The sequence below is a fragment of the Xenopus tropicalis genome, chromosome 9 (genome assembly GCF_000004195.4).
Source record: "Xenopus tropicalis strain Nigerian chromosome 9, UCB_Xtro_10.0, whole genome shotgun sequence".
NCBI lineage: Eukaryota > Metazoa > Chordata > Amphibia > Anura > Pipidae > Xenopus > Xenopus tropicalis.
In genome coordinates this window covers 19,055,847-19,077,884 of record NC_030685.2, presented here as the reverse complement: position 1 = coordinate 19,077,884, position 22,038 = coordinate 19,055,847, and the positions used below count along the sequence as shown (strand labels likewise).

The following is a 22,038-nucleotide window of genomic DNA, read 5'->3' as shown; positions in this document are numbered from 1 at the left end:
TCTCCCCCTAACTGGCCTTCAGGCTGGGCCCCCTTAGCTCATAACAAGGTTACAGATATATAGAAACACTGGAATAACAGTCACCCTGCTATAATTCCAGGGGTACCCAGGGCACAAATAAGCACTCTCCCCAAATCCCCCCCTAACTGGCCTTCATGCTGGGCCCCCTTAGCCCATAACAAGGTTACAGATATATAGAAACATTGGGGTAACAGTCACCCTGCTATAGTTCCAGGGGTACCCAGGGCACAAATAAGCACTCACCCCAAATCTTCCCCTAACTGGCCTTCAGGCTGGGCCCCTTTAGCCCATAACAAGGTTACAGATATATAGAAACATTGGGGTAACAGTCACCCTGCTATAGTTCCAGGGGTACCCAGGGCACAAATAAGCACTCACCCCAAATCTCCCCCTAACTGGCCGTCAGGCTGGGCCCCCTTAGCTCATAACAAGGTTACAGATATATAGAAACATTGGGGTAACAGTCACCCTGCTATAGTTCCAGGGGTACCCAGGGTACAAATAAGCACTCACCCCAAATCTCCCCCTAACTGGCCTAATAAAGTTACAGATATACAGAAACACAGAGTGGAATGACCAATGCTGGGGGAATGAGTGAGATGCTGACATCATTTGGCTCTTGCAGGCAACATATAAACTGAAAAGCCCAATAGAATCCTAGGAGGCTGCATCATTTTTCAATGTCTAATAAAAGAGCAGCACAATATCCAATGGATCATCAATCTCAATCATTGTATCTATTGCTTCTGACAGTCAGAAAATCAGCTCTGCTTTGCATGGGGCTCCTTTTGTCTGGCAGAGAGCCCTCCCTGCCTCTCTAGCCAGTCCCTGGTACCACTTGTTGATTTAAACAGAACCGGTCCCTAAATAGGAACACTGGCAGGGTCAGAACTATCCGAGCCAATTCGAGGGACGATAACAGAAGGGAGAGTTTAGGGTAAAGGAACAGTTAGAACCCAGAGAGCAAATGGCTTTTTTTCATTTCAGCACCGCGGTTCTGGACAGCAGCCTATATAGAAAGGCAAAACTCCCAGCAGCCTCCTGTAGCCATGGGTGTCTATAATGTATCTAAAGGGCATAATGGTTCCTGAAGTACATACATTGTACATTGTTTGTGTCAGCAGATGCATACTCCAGTTGTTTGTTTATCCTTGGCTCCCCAGATGCATTTGAGGGACATAACGTAAAGAAAATCTATCTGAAGCATGACCGTCCAACCGTTGGCCATGGGTCCAGATGTGCCTCTCTAAAAGATCTGTATGCACCCACCCCTACACACACACATGCAGCTTTCCCATGGGTTCCAGTGACTTTTATGCAGTGTATAATATATAGAGAGGATGCTCATGGGACTACATAGGAAAGGTTGAACAGCAATTGATTAAAAACAAATCATAATGTTTTTATGATCAATAGGGGTGTTGTATTGTTGAATACTGTGCAGAGCCAAGCAATATGGCAGCTCCCATTCACAGACATGTAGAAATGCCTGGTGCCTGCATCCCCCTAATTCCCTGCCTGGTTAATAGTAAATTAATAAAAAGCACTGGTTGTAAATCCATTTGACTAAGCAAAGAACTAATGGGATACACAGGTTGCATCTTCAATGTAATGAGCCAGAGCTCATTACTCTTCTTATAACCCTGCAGAATGCATGCTGGGAGCTGTAGTTTAACAACATCTTGAAGGCTGAAAGGTTGTCTGCAATCAGGCTAAAAAAAAAAAAAAAATCCCAATGGATGTATCCAGAAGGGTTTCTGGGAGTTGTAGTGCAGACTGGCTGCCTCTGAATCTCTTAGCAGAGAAGGCATAAAATTGTATAATCCCGGTGATGGAACTGGTTGCTTTTATTTGACTCGAGGACTTGCACGTGACCCTTAACAACCCCACAGAACAAGCTCAGCGTTCCATGATCTAATAAATAAAGTGCTGCCCTGACTCGCTATAAAAATCAGGACAGGGCAAGTGACCTTGATTTTTATTTATATCATGTTTAGGGTGCTTAGATCTTCAGTCGCAAGTAGCTTTACAGGCAAGATCCCTTTCCAATCAAATAGAGAGAGCCACAAGCGCACTCCCAAGCTTAAAAGCAGGAAGGTGACAGAAAACTGCGTGAGGGGGGCCATCAGGCAGGAACTTTTCAGAAGACCCCAATGCACTAGTGACGATAGATTCAACAAGGACAGCTTGCTGAGTAGCAACTATTATAGTTCAGCAACATCCCCAGGCACAATACGTTGCCCTTCATTGCTCTAGAATCTAGTCAAGCAGAGGTTGCAGTCTCAGATCAGTATTCAGATCTTACATCTGATGCCTCCGCCATGGTTTGGCCTTCGACCTCAAAACCAGATTAACAGAACAATGTACACAGATTAGCCCCACAGTGCAAACACGGCTCATGGGAAGTGAGCGTGGCACCCTAGCAAAGGGTGGTCAATCTGCTGCCCCTGGCATGGAGCTAAATTGCCATTCTAAGCAACCCTGAGACACCTCAGAAACCAGTTTACATTTTTTTAATACTATCTGCACTGTTGGTTACGACTCCTAAAACAACAAGAGTAAAAACCAGAAGAGTAAAAAAAACCCACAAAAGGACAGCTGACTTTTTGCCATGTCACTACTATAAAGGATATATATATATAAAGGATAAAAATAAATACAGCTCCCAGCAATAACACAGAGGCTGTTGAAGTAAAACTCCCAGCAAGCAAACAAATAAATACATGTATTCCCAACACTACCAAAGTGGGACCCATGCAACACTGTTGACACAAAATAGAAAGCACAAGGCAGTTAAGGGGTAGCGTCTTACCTTGAAAGCAATGTCGTAAAACTCCCCGCTGTTGCTGAGAGATGGGCGCCCGGACAGCACCATTCCATTGGTGTGGGCTTCAGAGCCCACCTTGCCATTCTCTTTGGCTGGTGGAATGCCACAGGAAGAGGGGGAGTTGCTGCCCTTACTCTTCTGGCTCTTCTTTCGGGACATGCTGTTGTCAACTCCCGTCACCCTCTATGCAGGAAGGGACAATAAATGAGCCGGCAGTAGAGGGGGTCACTGAGTATGAGAAGGCGGCAGTGAACCCACCGGATTACAGAGACTCCAGGAGAAAAGGCTATGGTCCAGGGACTACAGCAGCTGGCAGAAAGGCAATCCCCCAGCTCTCTGTGTGCTCCCCCTATCTTCTCCCAAAGCCTCTCTAAAGACTGCTTCTCTCAGTGGTCTCTTGTCCTCTTTCTAGCTCTCAACGGTTCTCCTGTCTGCAATTCCCGTTCTCTTGCTCTCTCTTTGTTCTCTTTTCTGCCGTCTCTCCTTGTTCCTCTTGGATTTTACTGATACCTTCTACCTTTGTTTCTCTTTCTCTGAGTGCTCCCTGCCCCCTTCTCCTGCGTGCTCCTTCCCCTCTCTGACACTTGCTCTATCAGCTTCTCCTCTCACTCTCACTGATTAGTCCTATCTCACTGTCTTATTCTCTCTCTCACTTTATGCTCACTGCTCACTCTTCTGTACCTGACCACACTCTGCTCCCAGCTCTCTCTTTAATTCTGGCACTCTTGTTGTTTACAGCTCTCTTTATTTTCTCTACACTCTCCCTCTCCCTTTGCTTTTTCCAACTCCCTCTCTTTTATTCCCTGCTGTATCTCTGTTCTTCCTCTCTCACTGCTGGCAGCTCACTTTCTTACCTTTTTATTCTCCCCCCTTGTAAAGTCATTCATTTTCCCCCTTCCCTCTCTATTAGCAACTCCTTGCTGCACTCGCTGCTCACCTCACCTAATTTTCTCTTTACAGTTTTTCAGTTACTAAATCATTCTTTATATATTTTACTGTCTCCTGCTACTCACTGTCTCCTGCTAGCTCTCTCTCCTGCTACTCTTTTTCTACCTTCTGCTACGCTCTCTATTTCCTACTACCTTTCTGATAACCCTCTCTCTGTCTCCTACTATCTTTCTCCGTGTCTTCTGTTAGATCTGTCTGCTGCTAGCATTCTCTCTCTCCTGCTAGCGCTCTTACTGTCTTGTTAGGTCTTTCTTTGTCTCCTGCTAGCTCTTTTACTGTCTCCTTCTAGCTCCCTCTCTGTCCTCAGCTACTCTCTTTCTTCCTCTTGCTACTATCTGCCTCTTACTAGATACCTTTCTTCTGTTAGCTCTCTTTCTGTCTCCTGCTAGCTCACTGTTTCTCCTGCTAGCTCTGTCACCAGCTAGTTCTATCTCAGTCTACTGCTACTCTTTTTCTTCCTTTTGCTACTCTCTCTGCCTCCTACTAGCTTTCTCTCTGTGTCTCCTTCTAGATTTCTGTGTCTTCTACTAGTTTCCTGTGTGTCTCCTGCTAGCTCTCTTGCTGTGTCCTGCTAGCTCTCTCTCGCTGTGTCCTGCTAGCTCTCTCTTGCTGTGTCCTGCTAGCTCTCTCGCTGTGCCCTGTTAGCTCTCTCGCTGTGTCCTGCTAGCTCTCTCGCTGTGCCCTGTTAGCTCTCTCGCTGTGTCCTGTTAGCTCTCTCGCTGTGTCCTGCTAGCTCTCTCGCTGTGCCCTGTTAGCTCTCTTGCTGTGTCCTGCTAGCTCTCTCCCTGTGCCCTGCTAGCTCTCTTGCTGTGCCCTGCTAGCTCTCTTGCTGTGCCCTGCTGGCTCTCTCGCTGTGTCCTGCTGGCTCTCTCGCTGTGCCCTGCTAGCTCTCTTGCTGTGTCCTGTTAGCTCTCTCGCTGTGCCGTTAGCTCTCTTGCTGTGCCCTGCTAGCTCTCTCGCTGTGCCGTTAGCTCTCTTGCTGTGCCCTGTTAGCTCTCTCGCTGTGCCCTGCTAGCTCTCTTGCTGTGCCCTGTTAGCTCTCTCGGTGTGCCGTTAGCTCTCTCGCTGTGCCCTGTTAGCTCTCTCGCTGTGCCCTGCTTGCTCTGTGCCCTGCTAGCTCTTTCTCCCTCTGTCCCCAAACTCTCTAATTTCTCTCTACTCCAACTGCTTTACCCTCTTTCCCCAAACACATTGCCATATGACCTTTCCTGGCTGCAAGCTTACTATATGTTATGCTTTGGCTCTCTCTGGCCCCAGGCTCACTGCTACCTTATCCTGACTTTCTCTGCCCACAAGCTCCCTACAGTTTTGCCCTCTGACTCTCTATGCCCCAAGCCCACTGCTATTACATTTATACCCTCTGACTGTATTTGCCCCAAGCCCACTGCTATTACATTTATACCCTCTGACTGTATTTGCCCCAAGCTCACTGCTATTACATTTATACCCTCTGACTGTATTTGCCCCAAGCTCACTGCTATTACATTTATACCCTCTGACTGTATTTGCCCCAAGCTCACTGCTATTACATTTATACCCTCTGACTGTATTTGCCCCAGGCTCACTGCTACCTTACTTCTCCTAGGTGCCCGTTTCTATTTCCCCCTCAGCATCCCTTCCCAAGCCCTAACCTGTAAGGGTGTAGCTATAACCGAGCCAGCCCGCTCTGGGCACTTCTCCTGCCATACAACCCCAGGCTAGATCCGAAGTCTCAATAAAAACAAAGCCAAACTTCACCCGGGGTGACGGAACGGTGTCTTTCCCCCTAGTGAGTGCTGGAACCAGCGGAGCCGCTCCTTTCCCCTCCGGTTACCGCCTCCTCCCTTCCCTCACCTCCTCAGCACCGGCACCAGCCCTACCGGGCGGGAGGGACCCGCCACTCACTGACATTCTCAGCAGCCAATAGCGTCTCTCTCACTTTCCTGTAACTGACTGTACAAACCAATGGGCAAGAACGCAAGGCGGGGCTATGTAAATGAAGGATGGATAGTGTAGATTTTTTCCATTCAGCCTTCTCCCTAAATCTGAGTGGGACTGTTCCTTCTCCTGCCCTGTCAGTGTCCGACCCCTGCTCCATTGCCTGGATAATACAGGACCATACCATCAGAGCCACCTGTAAGGGGTACAATGGGCACTGGCCATAGCAGGCAATGTGCAGCAGGGGAAATGGTGGTCATAGAGCAAGAAGAGGGCCACATGGTGGTGATAGTAAAGCAGTAGGGCAAGAAGCAGTGCTACTCCTGCAATGAGGCAAGGTGAGAATGGCCCCAGTTGGGCAAATGGTGACAGAAGGGCAAGATAGCAACATTAGAGCAAGATGGAGATAGTTGGGCAAATGGTGACAGAAGGGCAAGATAGCAACATTAGCACAAGATGGAGATAGTTGGGCAAATGGTGACAGAAGGGCAAGATAGTAACATTAGAGCAAGATGGAGATAGTTGGGCAAATGGTGACAGAAGGGCAAGATAGCAACACCAGAGCAAGATGGAGATAGTTGGGCAAATGGTGACAGAAGGGCAAGATAGCAACATTAGAGCAAGATGGAGATAGTTGGGCAAATGGTGGCAGAAGGGCAAGATAGCAACATTAGCACAAGATGGAGATAGTTGGGCAAATGGTGACAGAAGGGCAAGATAGCAACATAAGAGCAAGATGGAGATAGTTGGGCAAATGGTGACCGTAGGTTAGACTGGTGATATCTCTACTATGCCTTTTGTACAGATGGAAGATTTGTTTCCCGCTCATTTTATTCAATAGGTATTGAGTCTATCGGCAATGCCCTCTGTACATGCTGCCACTGATATTCCCAACATCAGGCATATTTGGCTGGTGATTTCCTTGTTGCCGTGTCCCCCATCCATTCCCATTATCTTCAGAGTGACACTCACAACAGCAGCGATCATTTCTGCTCAGATCCCTAGAGATGGAGCACAGGTCTCCCAGAAATTGAATCAATGGAGCAGGAAGCAGCAGCACTCAGATAAATGAATTAATGCCTTATTTACCATCATGGGCGGACAGGGAATGGTGGCCCTTACTGGACTCCTGTGATCACATGATGCTCGTTTGGCACTGACTGGTCTGAAAGTGATTTCAGAAATATTAGTACAGACATACAGGCTGGATTTCTATGGCAGAAGCGCACGTTGCATTACTCCCAGCATGAATACTGCACCATACTAATTTAAGCATTACATGAAATAGGAAATGCATTTTTTTGCAAATTGCAATGTTTTTAACCCACAGTTCACCTTGCCCCCCTCTTCTTAGTCCAGAATTAGTGCTCCCCTAAAAAAGTGCAAATGCCTATTCTGCTCGATGGAGCGGTTAGTGTAACCAGTATCTTACATTCTAAGCCTTATTTATGGACGTTGTGCACAGTAATGATGAGAGTCAACAAAAATACCTGACCCGTCTTTATTTATAGACCCCCTCCTGACACAGCCAATTCTGATGTCACCAACTAAGAAGTTGCGTGACCAGGTTTGGACTGGGCCAGCGGGACATCAGAAAAAAAACCAGCTGAAAAAACAGAGTTTGGACTGAGCCGTCCATTTGCAATGCAACTTTGTACAGCCCAGTGAATCTCAATCTCAGTGGGCCCCGCTCCATCTAGCCTGGGCCTGTGGGGTTCTGTTTGGGCCTCTGTGTACTCAAAATGCCAGGGCCTATTTTGAATCCCAGTCCAAACCTGACATTTTGTGATTGGTGCTTGCACCCCTAGGCACAAGCCAGTGGGAGGCAACACACAAGGTACTTATATGGGCTGACATGGGACAAGCATTGTAAAGCATATGCATTTATTCAGTCACACATCACTAATATTTATTGAATTTAGAATCACCATCACTTTAATGCTCATAACCCTGCAGTATTGCGTTTGGCAGATGTGTGACAAATACACATGTGCTAAAGAATTGGGGGGCAGGGATGGATTATTGGCAGCATTTGCACGTGTAAATGAGAGATAGTGGGGGACAATACAGGTAGTGCAGCAAATGACACTTCTTATTTTAATCATCAATAATTTTAATAGTCCAGTGTGTTTTGTCTGTCACTGATAGCAAATGGATTGAGCTGTCTTAAATGGATTCCTTATCTGTCTATTTGCCTCATGCATGTTACGGCTGGAAAAGGGAGCTGCAAGGTTTAATCAAGCTGTGGGATAGCAGGTATAGTAGGGAGAGATGGTGCCTATAGTAGCAGTGGGGGGATAATAGCCTCTGGGAAGGGACTGGGGCTGTGGGATAGCAGGTATAGTAGGGAGAGATGGTGCCTATAGTAACAGTGGGTGGATAATAGCCTCTGGGAAGGGACTGGGGCTGTGGGATAGCAGGTATAGTAGGGAGAGATGGTGCCTATAGTAGCAGTGGGGAGATAATAGCCTCTGGGAAGGACTGGGGCTGTGGGATAGCAGGTATAGTAGGGAGAGATGGTGCCTATAGTAGCAGTGGGGGATAATAGCCTCTGGGAAGGGACTGTGACTGTGGGATAGCAGGTATAATAGGGAGAGATGGTGCCTATAGTAGCAGTGGGATAATAGCCTCTGGGAAGGGACTGTGGCTGTGGGACAGCAGGTATAGTAGGGAGAGATGGTGCCTATAGTAGCAGTGGGGGGATAATAGCCTCTGGGAAGGGACTGTGGCTGTGGGATAGCATGTATAATAGGGAGAGATGGTGCCTATAGTAGCAGTGGGGGGATAATAGCCTCTGGGAAGGGACTGGGGCTGTGGGACAGCAGGTACAGTAGGGAGAGATGGTGCCTATAGTAGCAGTGGGGGGATAATAGCCTCTGGGATGGGACTGTGGCTGTGGGATAGCAGGTATAGTAGGGAGAGATGATGCCTATAGTAGCAGTGGGGGGATAATAGCCTCTGGGAAGGGACTGTAGCTGTGGGATAGCAGGTATAGTACGGAGAGATGGTGCCTATAGTAGCAGTGGGGGGATAATAGCCTCTGGGAAGGGACTGTGGCTGTGGGATAGCAGGTATAGTAGGGAGAGATGGTGCCTATAGTAGCAGTGGGATAATAGCCTCTGGGAAGGGACTGTGGCTGTGGGAGAGCAGGTATAGTAGGGAGAGATGGTGCCTATAGTAGCAGTGGGGGGATAATAGCCTCTGGGAAGGGACTGGGGCTGTGGGATAGCAGGTATAGTAGGGAGAGATGGTGCCTATAGTAGCAGTGGGGGGATAATAGCCTCTGGGAAGGGACTGTGATATATATTTAAATATGCAAAGATGTATATGGTGTGCTCGATGAGTTATGTGCAACCTACAGGTTATGTCTTTATTATTTTTTGTTTATTTAAGGCAAAATAAATGTAAAGTGAAACCCTGCTTATGAATAAGGAAGATTTCCCTTTTACATATCGCTGCCGACAACGTTAAAAGCTTAATGAATAATTGATATTGATGCAATTGTTCCTGCTGTGCGTAAGGTTATCAAAACAGGCTCAAAATAACTCTATAAATCCCACTGGCACAGCTTCATTGTGTCTCCTGGAGAATCAGAGCCCGTGGGATCTTAATCCGTGGATCAGAATGTGATAGATATCAGCCGCCATCAGGGCCCGTCTGTTCTATTCTAGCAGAAACCTGGGCACATTGGTCTGGCAAACCTGGGATACCTTTATAGGGATACAGGGAGACTATTAAACAGTGATCTCCCCTTGTAAAGGTAGGCAGCATGGGCCTAAAGAGGAAAGGTGATGGGGGTAAACTGGTGGCATATATATATATATATTTATATATATATATATATATATATATATATATATATATATATATATATATATATATATATATATATATATATATATATATATATATATATATATATATAAATAGCCCATACATCAAATATGTTGCTCCCCAACCCCTTGGATGTTGCTCCCAGTGGCCTCAAAGCAGGTGCTTATATTTGAATTCTTGGCTTGGAGGCAAGGTTTGGTTGCATAAAAACCATATGTACTGCCAAACAGAACCTTCTGTAGGTACAGTCCGTATTTGGCACCCCCAGGAACATGTTTTATGTTATATGTGTTGCTCCCCAAGTCTTTTTACATTTGAATATGGCTCACCTAGGGGGAAGCAGAAGAGGTACATGCCTAGTGCTCCCCCACCATTGTGGACTAGGCAGATACCTCTTTTGCCTACCCCTAGTTTTGCCCCTGGCCTCAAGGGTGCAGTTGCTCCCCCTGCTCCTTTGGTAGTTACCAGGGCCGAAACTATGGGTAGACAGAAGAGGCACGTGCCTTGGGTGTAGCCATCGGGGGGACCTCTTCCTTCGCCTATCCCTAGTCCCACTCCCTGTTCCAGTGTGCACTCCCCCCAACCCCTGCAGCATCACTGCATGTACGTGTAAGAGTGCAGTGACACTGCAGGGGGGTTGGGGAATGCACATTGGTGCAGTGCCGGGCTTGGCATGGCTCTGGCAGTTACACCAATGGCTCTATAGCAGGGGTCCCCAACCTTTTATATGCTTGACCCACATTCAAATGTAAAAAGAGTTCTGGACCAACAGAAGCATGAAAAATGTATCTGAGTGTGCCAAAAAACTGTTATTGGCTATTTGGTAGCCCCTATGTCAATTAGCAGCCTACAGGAGGTTTTGTTTGGCAGTACACCTGGTTTTTATGCAACCAAAACTTGCCTCTAAGCAAAAAATTCAAAAATAAGCACCTACTTTAATGCCACTGGGAGCAACATCCATGGGGTTAGTGAGCAACATGTTGCTTCTGAGCCATTGGTTGGGGATCACTGTTCTATAGTAATGCCCCTAAACCGAACTGAACAGAATTTATTTAAACTTCCAACATGCATATTAACTTATTGGTAACTAGGCCTGGCAAACTGCTTCAGATAGCCCAGGGCTACCAACTGAGGCAGGGGTGTTGATATGCTTCCAAAAGACTTGGGCACATATAGAGATAATTATTCAGCTTTGGACCAATGTACATGCACCCTAGATACCTATGATACATAATAAGCATGAGCAGACCTGGGGTAGAATTGCCTTCTGCTTCAATAGTCAGACCCAGAGACCAGAAAGGAGTAGACAAATACTGCTTTCAACAGCAATTACATTTGCAGATAACTTAAAAACAACATTGAAATCTCATCATTACTATATATTAGAATGCTTAGGAGTACAGGTGTTCAGGGAGTGCCCCCAGTCTCCGAGTGGGCCAACTGTTGCTTTGCTTGCTAGCAGCGCATTTCCATCCGGTACAAGTAGAGAAGACTTTGTACCGAAAGTAACATCTATTTGGGAGCATCTCTCATGCCTTTGAAAACATCTGTCGGCCCGTATGACAGCTCTCATTTGGCTTCCCACTCAGGCTCCTGCGAGGCGTTTAGTGGATGCAAACACAATTCAGTTCAGACTATCTGCACTAAGTGGGGCGCTCAATCATACGTCTCGCTGTCAGCTGTCCTTATCGCATGTGTCACTTTCTATCTCTGCTAATAAATAAAGGCTTTAAGGATAATATATCAAAGTCTTTGTGGCTGGCAGCTGGAGTGGGGAGCAAGGCATGCAATTATGTTTCCCTTATTTACTTAGTGGCAAAGTAGAGATAAAACCAGGGACAACTGTAATTAGGATAGTGGGGGGTACCTATAAACCCCCCTTGCTGCAGGGTTGATTAATAATACGAGCTGCTGGCTGCAATGTATTCCATGCTGATAACTATTCCACTCGGAAGGAGGGGTCAATGCAGGTATTCTGTTACCTACATGCAGCTGCCGCCGCTCCTTCCATGGGAGTCTCCTCTATTTCTCCACTGAAATTATAGTCACAGAGGTTTTATTTTGCAGTTGTAGGAGGAGCACAGCATGTCTGCCAAGAGTTTAGCATTTAAAATTGCGATATTATGGGTCAGGCCCAAGTTCACCCCCACCAATCCTAGTTACTCCTGATCCACTCTGCCTGCTTTTGGGTAACCCATGCTGGGAATGGGAATAAAGACTGTTGACCAGATCTAATTGTTCAATTTAAAACCTTTATTTTTTTCCCTTTGCAGCTACATAAAAACTCTTAGTAAAGTTCATAGATAACTGAAGACTAAAGGTCCCCATACACGGGCTGATTCTAGCTGCCGATATGGGTCCCTTAGACCGATTCGTCAGCTAATCGGCCCTTGTATGGGCACTACGGCCTGCCCGACCGATACCTGGCCTGAAATCAGCCAGATATCGATCGAGCAGGTTAAAAAATCTAGTCGGATTGGGGACCGGATCAGCACGTTGATGTGGTCCCCAGACTGACTTTGCCTATTCCCGTCATTAGCCTGGATTCTCCCGATATCGCCCACCCGTAGGGGGGGGGATATCGGGAGAAGATCTGAAGGTGTATGGGCACCTTTAAACTGTTATTTTGGAAACTACGTATTGACAAGGTGAGACCTGGGGGTTAAGTACCACTGTATGTACCATTAGAAACTTTTAACCCAATTTTTATTCAATTTAAAGGAGAACTAAAGCTCAACAAGAAGTAGGGTAGAAATGCTGCAACTTATGTTTTGGGGTTCTGTACCAGCCCAATGCAACCACAGCCTTTTAGCAGGGAAGATCTGTGCCTCTAAAGATGCCCCCAGTAGCAGTAGCCCCCCATCTTCTTTTCTGCTGATTCCCAGCACATTATTTGTACTGCAGTCAGCTTACCTGAGCTTAGGGATCCACTCACGACCCATGGATCGAATTTGCTACAATCCCTAAGCTGAGCTTCTTAACAGCTGCCATGAGCACACTGAGCATGTGCAGTGCCACTGGCACTCCTAAGAAAATGCCCCATTGCTCTTGTTACTATCATATATATTTTTTTCTGCTTGCCTGCTGGTCTCGTTACTGTGCTACAATATATTTTTTTGCATGCATGGATACGTTTATGCTCTACTAATTGTCTGATGGTGCTATACAGTATTCTTTGTTTGCACATTTATTGTGCTAGTCATGTGAAAGGTGCTTGGATGCTTTTGTCTGCTTGCCTAAAGGAGTTTCCCATAGGTCTAGGATTTCCCATTGGTCTAGTTACTGCACTATGATCTAAATTCCTGCTTGCCTAGAGGAGTTTATTCCCTGTTGCTCTTCTTACTATGTTATATACTCTTTTTTTGCTTGGCAAAAGAGTTCATTTCTTCATCTTTTTAGGGTGAAGACACACTGGGCTACTAGTAGCAGCTACTTTTTCATGGCTACTGAACTCCAGAAAATAACCTGCCATAGAAAATACTGAAAATTGCCTCTTCTAAAACACACTTAGAGACATTTATCAGTAAATGAACAGCATTGTCTGTTTCTGTAGCCGTGAAAAGTAGCTCCTACTAGTAGCTCTGTGTGTCTTCACCCTTATTCTTTCTGCTGTATTAATTTATGTCCTGTTAAACATTTGATTGTGGTATTATACTCTCTTTGCTTGCACAGATACATTTACTTCTTTTGCTCATGTAAATGTGCTGTGCTGTGTGTTTTTTCCTGCTTGCAAATAGGAGTTTATTTAATTTTGAACTTGGTAATATGTCATACTTTTCTGCTTGCACAGAGGAACTTATTTCCTGTGACTGATCACTTTTTTTTTTTTCGCTTGAGTAGTTAATTACCTGTACAGGTATGGGATCCCTTATCCGGAAACCCATTATCCAGAAAGCTCCCATAGACTCCATTTTAATCAAATAATTCAGAATTTTAAAACGGATTTCGTTTTTCTCTGTAATAATAAAACAGTACCTGTACTTGATCCCAACTAAGATATAATTACCCCTTATTGGGGGCAGAACAGTCCTATTGGGTTTATTTAATGGTTAAATGATTCCCTTTTCTCTGTAATAATAAAACAGTACCTGTACTTGATCCCAACTAAGATATAATTACCCCTTATTGGGGGCAGAACAGTCCTATTGGGTTTATTTAATGGTTAAATGATTCCCTTTTCTCTGTAATAATAAAACAGTACCTGTACTTGATCCCAACTAAGATATAATTACCCCTTATTGGGGGCAGAACAGCCCTATTGGGTTTATTTAATGGTTAAATGATTCCCTTTTCTCTGTAATAATAAAACAGTACCTGTACTTGATCCCAACTAAGATATAATTACCCCTTATTGGGGGCAGAACAGTCCTATTGGGTTTATTTAATGGTTAAATGATTCCCTTTTCTCTGTAATAATAAAACAGTACCTTGTACTTGATCCCAACGAAGATATAAATAATCCTTATTGGATGCAAAACAATCCTATTGGTTTAATTAATGGTCTTTTGATTTTTTAGTAGACTTAAGGTATGGAGATCCAAATTACGGAAAGACCCCTTATCCAGAATACCCTTGGTCCTGAGCATTATGGAGAACGGGTCCTATACCTGTAATAGATGTGACATTGCATTTATGCCACCTTTCCTCAATTATTTTACTGGCCAGAGCAGGGGTGGATCCACTAGGGGGCAGGTTTGTGATATCAGGGTCAGAGCTGTCATGTAAATGGGCATGGGCATGACTTTGGTGGGCTCTATATAGTGAGCGAGACAGGCTAGAAAGGGAGCTGGAAGAGGGGATAGGAGGTGGGTTGGGGTGGGTCAGGGACGGGCTGAGGGCAGAGGACAAGTTATTACGACTTTACCGGCAGCTACATTGCCAGCTAGGCCAGTGAAATACTAGCCAGGTGGCAACCCAACATTTTGTACCTTGGCACCAACATTTTTGCCTAGTTTTGGATGCAATTACACTGGAATTCTAGAAAGGAATATTGCATTTTGCACTTTGGACTTTGCACGTGTCTTCAATTTAAAAAAAAATAGCAGGAAGCAGAGATTATCTGTGAAAATGTAAACAAACTAGGAAAATATTTCCTATTAAAAGCAGAAAGAAATCCTTGTTAAACCTCTGTAATTAGTTTTCATGTGTAGTTAGAGCTCCACCTAGAGGCCACATCAGAGAAGCATCAGCAGGATTTCTTGATACCCATCTCCTGTTGCAGTCTGTGCTGTCTATAGTATAAAAATCATTTGGCTGCAGATTTGCAGATCAGCAGAGAAACCAGAAGGAGGGTTTGAAGCCAATAAATGGGCAGGATGAAATCAATGCCTGATTGGTCAGTGTACATCATTAAGAATTAGCTGATACCTATTACCAATGTATTAAGGCCCACCAGTAAAGAAACCTCCATTCCTATGTTTAATCATCTTAGCAATATCTTAGGAATGTCCATAGTCCTCACTACCTAATTCAAAAGAAACAATATTGTTAAAGGGGAACTCTGCCCAAAACTGTCTGTTCTGCACTATGCCACTTCCCAATATACTTATATACCACATTTTCAGTAGTTTTAAAGCTATTTGCAAATGCAGTTGCAACTGAGGCAGTATATTTCTGTCCCTGTCTGTAATGATGGTCCACTGCAGCCAGAGATGGGCCAATTCCCAAATGTTGCCAAACTGGGCCAAAACCCTGTATGGAAAAGCCGTGGTATTTGCACTATAAGAGATGTTTGGCAAGGGGGCGCCATAGTCCTCTTTAATATCCTTAAGCAATCAGTCTGCCCACACATCAATGGTTGAAATATATTCAAGTTAAAAGATCCCTGAATTCACGTAATAACAGAAATACTATTCTACTAGGTCAATATTCATTAACAGACCGCCTAATGCAAAGCTCTACTAGAGTTCTTATTTAACTTATATTATGAACTGCATAATAAACCCCTAGATACTCTTAGAGATAAATGGGAAAGGGGCATTGGGCATTGTGCTGATGAGGAATGTTGGCATCTTTAAACTACAGAGACTGTATGATCCAACTATACTTCTTACACAGAGCCTATTACTACCCGGCCAAATTACATAAGCTATTCCCAGAATCCCCTTCTGTTCCCCCTGTTCGCCGCCAAAAAAATTTGTTGCGTGTAAATGTTTTTGTCGCGCGTCAAATTGGGCGCTGTTGCGTCAAAAAAAGGCGCCGTTGCATCAAAATTGGGCATGGTTGCGTTAAAAAAGCGTGGGCGCCAAAAAAATAGATGCGGCAACACAAAAAGACACATCAAAAAAGCTCATCACTAATTGCCACTCAAACCCCCCTGCTGCCCCAGATCCCCACTGTCACACACTCCTTTCCCTTGTGTCTTAATAACTTTGATTTCTAACCCTCCGGGGCTGTCAATCACTGATTTTATTTATTTTTTACTGATTTTATTATATTTATTATTATCTAAATTCTATATAGCATGTATTGTCGGCATGTTGGTTCTATATAACTAGGGTTGCCTTGTAAGGAATAGCAAGGTGCTGTATGGACCTGTATGGCCATGACCCTGATATATATTGATTGGTCCCCTCTCTGTCCTCCCTGATGTCAACCTTGACTTTGATGGTGATTTGTAGATTGTAAGCTCTTTTGGGCAGGGCCCTCTTCACCTCTTGTATCGGTTATTGATTGCTTTATATGTTACTCTGTATGTCCAATGTATGAAACCCACTTATTGTACAGCGCTGCGGGATATGTTGGCACTTTATAAATAAATGTTAATGCAATGTAAAATGTAATGATTTGCCTTTGCAGCTGCTCACATATTATTATTAAGTTTCAGAGATTTTGTTGTTTTACACATAAGAGTTGGGTCAGCATATTTGTGTGAAAATAGACAGGGACAGCTCCCTATTGACTATTTTAAAAGGCAATTAACTGTGTCCCGTATAATCTTTAGCTTTGCAATACTTTTCACATGCTACTGACTGAAAGCATTTATACATTGGCTGATCATGTGCTTCTTGGTAACCTAATAATGTAATAAACATCGCCACCTAGAGGCAAGAGATTATTAAGACACATTCCATCTGCATAAAGGGTTATTTATACTTAATAACAAGTAACCCTTGATGCTTTTTTCCCCTTTACCCTACCAATGATATGTGCTATAAGAACAACTTTGGACGATGAGAGAATTAATTCAGCAGTGCAGTTGCAGAGAGAGTAGGAATTATCCCAGCTATGGCCGCCTAAGGTTCCTTAGAAAGGCCAATGCAACCATGCAATTACATCCCACTGTATATAGAATTTATAGAATTTTTGGTTCCCATTAGCTGCGATCCACAAGTGGGTGTTACTATAATAATTGCAATAATAATGTACATTGGGAAACTTATTTAAAAGGAGCAGCTATACAGCCATGGGCTGAATATGATTCATATCAATTCTCGGGTTCAATTAGATGATGCAGAACCTGAACAGTAATTGAACTGGGGATTTAGATTGTAAGCTCTATTGGGCAGGACCCCGTTTAAATACTCCCAGCTGTGTAGATGGATGCCGGGAATTGTAAATCAAATATGGATCAGAGGCCAGAGCACAACACAGCAGGTTTATTCCTATATAAATATAAACAGAGAGTTAATTGCCCAGAAGGTAGGGCTGGTACAAGAAGGGGGTTTCCTCTGTGGGGCTATCGTAATGATTCAGAGAGTGGAGACAATGATAGCAACCACTAAAAGCCCACCAGAGGGAGCTGTTGTGTTGGTTAATATGGAGACTGCATGCGTTAAAGGAACAGTAACACCAAAAAACAAAAGAGCTTTAAAGTAATAAAAATATAATGCACTGTTGCCCTGCACTGGTAAAACTGGTGTGTTTGCTACAGTAACACTACTATAATTTATATAATAAGCTGCTGTGTAGCCATGGGGGCCGCCAATTAAGCTGGAAAAAAGGAGAAAAGGCACAGGTTACATAGCAGATAACAGATAAGCTCTGTAGAATACAATGGTGTTTTATCTGTTATCTGCTACATGCCTGTGCCTTTTCTCCTTTGAATGGCTGCCTCCGTGGCTACACAGCAGCTTATTTATATAAACTATAGTAGACTTTCTGAAGTACACACACAACTTTTACCAGTGCAGGGCAGCAGCACAGTATATTTTAGTTACTTTTACACACTTTCACTTTTTGGTGTTACTGTTCCTTTAAGGCAAGGATTAAGGTGGCTTCAAACTATCAAACATCTTCAAACTATGCAAAAGTATATTTATAAATAAAATATTCATTTTTAAACATCTTATTAGTTGCTATGGGTTACTGTTTCTGGGCAAACTTAGTGCCTTTTAATACATATAGGGAATAATCTGCAAATATATAGCCTTGGTTGTCTTAAAACAGGGCTGTCCAACTGGAGGCCCACGGGCCAGATGTGACCCTCCAAAGGGTTTTTAAGGCCCGCGCCTGCTCAGTTGCTCCATAGACTTCACTGTATAACATAATTATTAGTATAATCCAGCCCTTGAACACAATGTATGAGAACTGACCGACCCACTACATGTAAAAAGATGGACAGCACTGTTACAACATAACACTGATTTGTTATACCATATACTACATGTTTGCAGACAAAACCGTTTTAGCGGCCTTTAATCTGCCCCAAACTGGCCTTCAGACTGGGCCCCTCCAACCAAGGCTTTCAGGCCCCCTAGCCCCACAGTTTAAGTGGTCTTAAATAAAATGGCCACTCACTATCAGACCCCAGGGTGGCACATGATGGGGGTGAGGGATATGAGTGATGGGTAGCGGAATTAATGTGGGTGCCTCTGTAGGGACCCATAGGGTTAAGCTCCCTATGGTGTTATCCCTTATCATAATCTTATCTGTGCTGTTATAGGGCAGAGCCCTCTACACTCAGATTACAGTTCTTAGGCTACCCCCTATAGGTTTAGCCAGGTTGACCACTCCCCTTGGCAGACTATATAGTGTCTTGCACAAGGAAGTGTCTTCCTCTTTTGGCTGCATGCTGTGTTCTGGACAGAGCTCCAATTGAGCCTGGACCGGACATAGGCCCAGAAGCCATTTTGTGCCCTAGGGGACCTCATACCCTAGTGATAAGTCGGGGACAGGGCCCCGTGAACGAGGTAAAACCAGCACAGTCAGATTTATTAATAGCACCCTCTAGGAGTGGTGAGTTCAGATAGCTTATTTAGCAAGGGCAGTTAATAGCCCCAACCAGGAGTTGTAAAAGGGTTTAGCCTACCCCGGCTCTGTTGTCGTTCTTTAGGGACCGGTTTTATTAGACGCCAGGTACCAGTGTTAGGAGCTCTCCCCTGGACCACAGTCGGCCGGAACACTCCCTTCTGAAAGGTCTATATCTCGGGTATCAGCTAATCCTCTGTGCATCCTCCAAGTGGGATATTCTGTTCCTAAGTGTCACATCTGCTGCTATCCATTGTGACATAATCCTATACTGCTGTGTCTGTGAGTATAATCCCTGCTGCTCTATTAAGTTGTGCCTTATCCAATAAACTTGTATTATAGTTAATCAGCAAGAACCTTTCTGGCGTCCATTATTCTATCTGCACCACACAAGCTCTATCTAGTTGTAGTTCAACTACAGCTCCAGTAATACCTCCCATATAGCGGAGGCCCACTCCTGTGCATTAAGGTCGCATGTAACACATGCTCTATACCTATCACTAGCCTGGGTTTTGCCATATTATAGCCAAACAAGTGTTACACCTCCATGATATCTAGGGGTACCTGGACAGACCCAAAGGCAGGCTGTACGATTTACAGGGTTAAAAGAGAAGGGAACCCAAACTCATTAGATGGGTGGCAATGTTTTAGCAACTTACAGTGACCAAAAGGGGTTACTTTCCCTCCAGTCCGGGGCAATTTCCTATGGAGTGCCACACTGCCATCTTATCGCCTGTGTATCCCTAATGCCACCCTGGGCAGGGTTATGGCATTTTACTGTAGTGGACTGGGCATGGGCATGGATCCAGCAAGGGATGAGTCCTCACTAACTCTATCTTGGCTAATCAGATTGTGCCAGTAGCTTGGGCAGATATATACAGTGGTGCATTATGTTACTGCTAATTGTAAGGAATTCTAGATGGGGAAACCGTTGCTAAAACTTTGCGTTCCACAGTAAAACGTTCTGTGATTTCCCATTTGCAGTCGCTCTTCTCTAGCGGCCCCTAGCGCCCTAGCGCGGAACTACAAGTGGGAATCGGATGGGGTTTGTGTGCAAGCTTTCCGGCGCCCCCTAGTGTCGGAGGGTTGCACCGCCAGCTCCCTCCCCTACAGGACACACAGACACAACGACCCGCACACTGAGACACAGACAGAGTGAGAGAGAGTCCGTTTCATGTGAGGATGAGAGGGCCCCGCAGCTGAAAGCTGGGAAAGGGGCCACTGGGGTCCGGGATCTTGAGGGCCGCAGGGAGGCAGCAGGGGGGCCCATGCGATGTGAGTGAGCTATGCATTTTGGAAATGGCCATTCTGCAGCCCAGAGGAAAGATGGCGCCTCCCCCCCTAAACTGGGACTGCGGCTCTGCCCCCTCTTCCTTCTCCTTCTGGGGCTCGGATCGGGGGCAGCTGCATGGTGCCAGCCGTGCCCGGAGAACTGCACTTGTGCCAACGGTTCGGAGCCCGCATCCTGCCTGGTGAACTGCTCTGGCCGGGGGCTGCTGGGGGCTGAGGCTGCCCCTCTGGAAGTCACTGCGCTGTGAGTATTATTATTATTATTATTACAGCCATCACCCATTCTGTGCCAATGGGTGCCAGCCTGGCATCTGCACTCTCTGCTCTCTGCATGGCACACACCATAGCAACACAACTCTTTGTGAGTTACCAATAGTTTGCCCCTGTCAGTGTATACTCATGACTTATTCTGTGCCAAGGGCTGCCAGCCTGGCATCTGCACTCTCTGCTTTCTGCATGGCACACACCATAGGAGCACAACTCTTTCAGAATTAACAACAGTTTGCCCCTGTCGGTGAATACCCATCACCCATTCTGTGCCAAGGGGTGCCAGCCTGGTATGTGCACATTTTGCTCTCTGCATGGCACACACAGTAAAAGCACAACTTTCTATGTAGCATTGTGACCCTCTCAGGTGAACACCCTGCTGGCAGAGGGATTCTGGGAGTTGTAGTCAGGCAGCAGCTGAAGTGACTGTGTCAATGGAATGCCTTCTGTTTATTGGACCAGTACAGGTCACCTGATGCAACAAGGTGAGAGTGTCCTGGTAACTCATTAACCACTTGTTTGCTGAGATGATCATGGTGATATTGGAGCTGACAAGTCCAGTGCCTTTTGTTATTAAATAATGTCCAAACCCTCATCATCTGGGCTGGGAATGGATTTTATTGGGCCACTGGTTAACTTCAGGGAGCTGTTTGTGGGTGATGGGAGTTGTACTGCAACAACAACTAAAGGGCTGCAGGTTGTGGAACAGGGGTGTAAAGTAATGTTGCCCCATCTTCCCCTGCTGTACATTACTATACTGCCTATTTGAAAATAGTGGGGCTCTAGGCGTTTGCCCTTCTTTGCACCCTGTAAGCTCTACGGGGCAGGGACCTCCATCCTCTTGTGTCTTTGACTCCTAACTTATTGCAACTGTATCTTTTATTTATTGTTATACTTTGTATTTATCTATTATTATCTTAACAACCCCCTGTTTGTATTAATGTATTTTACTGTACAACACTGCGTACATAAGTAGCGCTTTATAAATAAAGATATACATACATACCCTAATATAGGAGCGCCACCAATATGTCCGCCAGTGTCATTTATTTAATATAGGTGTATGCTAGCACAGAAATCAGGGCAGTCTGCAGCATGTACCTGGTATAGTTGTTAAGGCTCAAGCATTGTGTGAGATTAATAAATTCCCAATTTTTAAAGGGTAAGTTGGCAGCCATACCCTCAAGACGGCACAGAGTGTAAACCCCCCAGCGCCAGTAATACAGGAGGCCACAATGGTACCGTGAGTGGGAATGGGGCAGTACTTTCCAAGCAGGGTCCCTGGCAGTGATCAGATTGAAATGCCCCCTGATATACGTGGTGTGGTGTGAGATGCAAACATTCTTGGCACTGATTAAACCAGGGACAAGGGGGGGGGGGGGGGGGGGGGGGGTGGAAGAAAAACATTTTATCCTGGTTGAATACTCACCATGGCAACTCCAAAGGTGGAATGTGAAATATGTGCAAATGTGCGTTAAAGAAACACAAGAGGTCTGCAGGCTCAGGATCTCACAGCTGGGATCAGTAAAGGAACTCCAGTAGGTTCCAGTCTACTTAACCCTTACCAGGCTGCTGCTAGGGAACTGTGTGCCCCGATGGCAGGGGAAGGGTTAATCTCTTCAAGGGGTGACATTCCAGGGATGTAGATGAATTCAATCTCTATACAGAAGTCTGTGCAGTGGTTGCGAACACCTGTAGATGTTGTGGAACTGCAACTCTCAAAGCTAAGAGCTTTACATAATCCT

The 22,038-nt window shown here is 45.1% G+C and overlaps 2 protein-coding genes across 5 annotated transcripts in view; one reads left to right on the top strand and one right to left on the bottom strand.

Annotated features, from left to right (window-relative positions):
* Positions 1-5,639, bottom strand: part of rab26 (RAB26, member RAS oncogene family) — a 130,189-nt gene extending 124,550 nt beyond the window's left edge. Inside the window, exons 1-2 of one of the 4 annotated variants that reach the window (XM_012970587.3) lie at positions 5,534-5,639; positions 2,834-3,031 (exon numbers count right to left, since the gene is read on the bottom strand). In XM_012970587.3, the coding sequence (XP_012826041.1) occupies positions 2,834-3,007 (174 nt within the window). In that variant the 5' untranslated portion in view covers positions 3,008-3,031; positions 5,534-5,639. 4 annotated transcript variants of the gene reach the window in all.
* A 14,194-nt stretch (positions 5,640-19,833) lies between these two features.
* The window catches only part of pkd1 (polycystin 1, transient receptor potential channel interacting), a 77,122-nt gene continuing 74,917 nt past the window's right edge, over positions 19,834-22,038 (top strand). Inside the window, exon 1 of the mRNA XM_018097493.2 lies at positions 19,834-20,270. Within this exon, the coding sequence (XP_017952982.2) occupies positions 20,023-20,270 (248 nt within the window). The 5' untranslated portion in view covers positions 19,834-20,022. The remainder of the gene's footprint in view (positions 20,271-22,038) is intronic.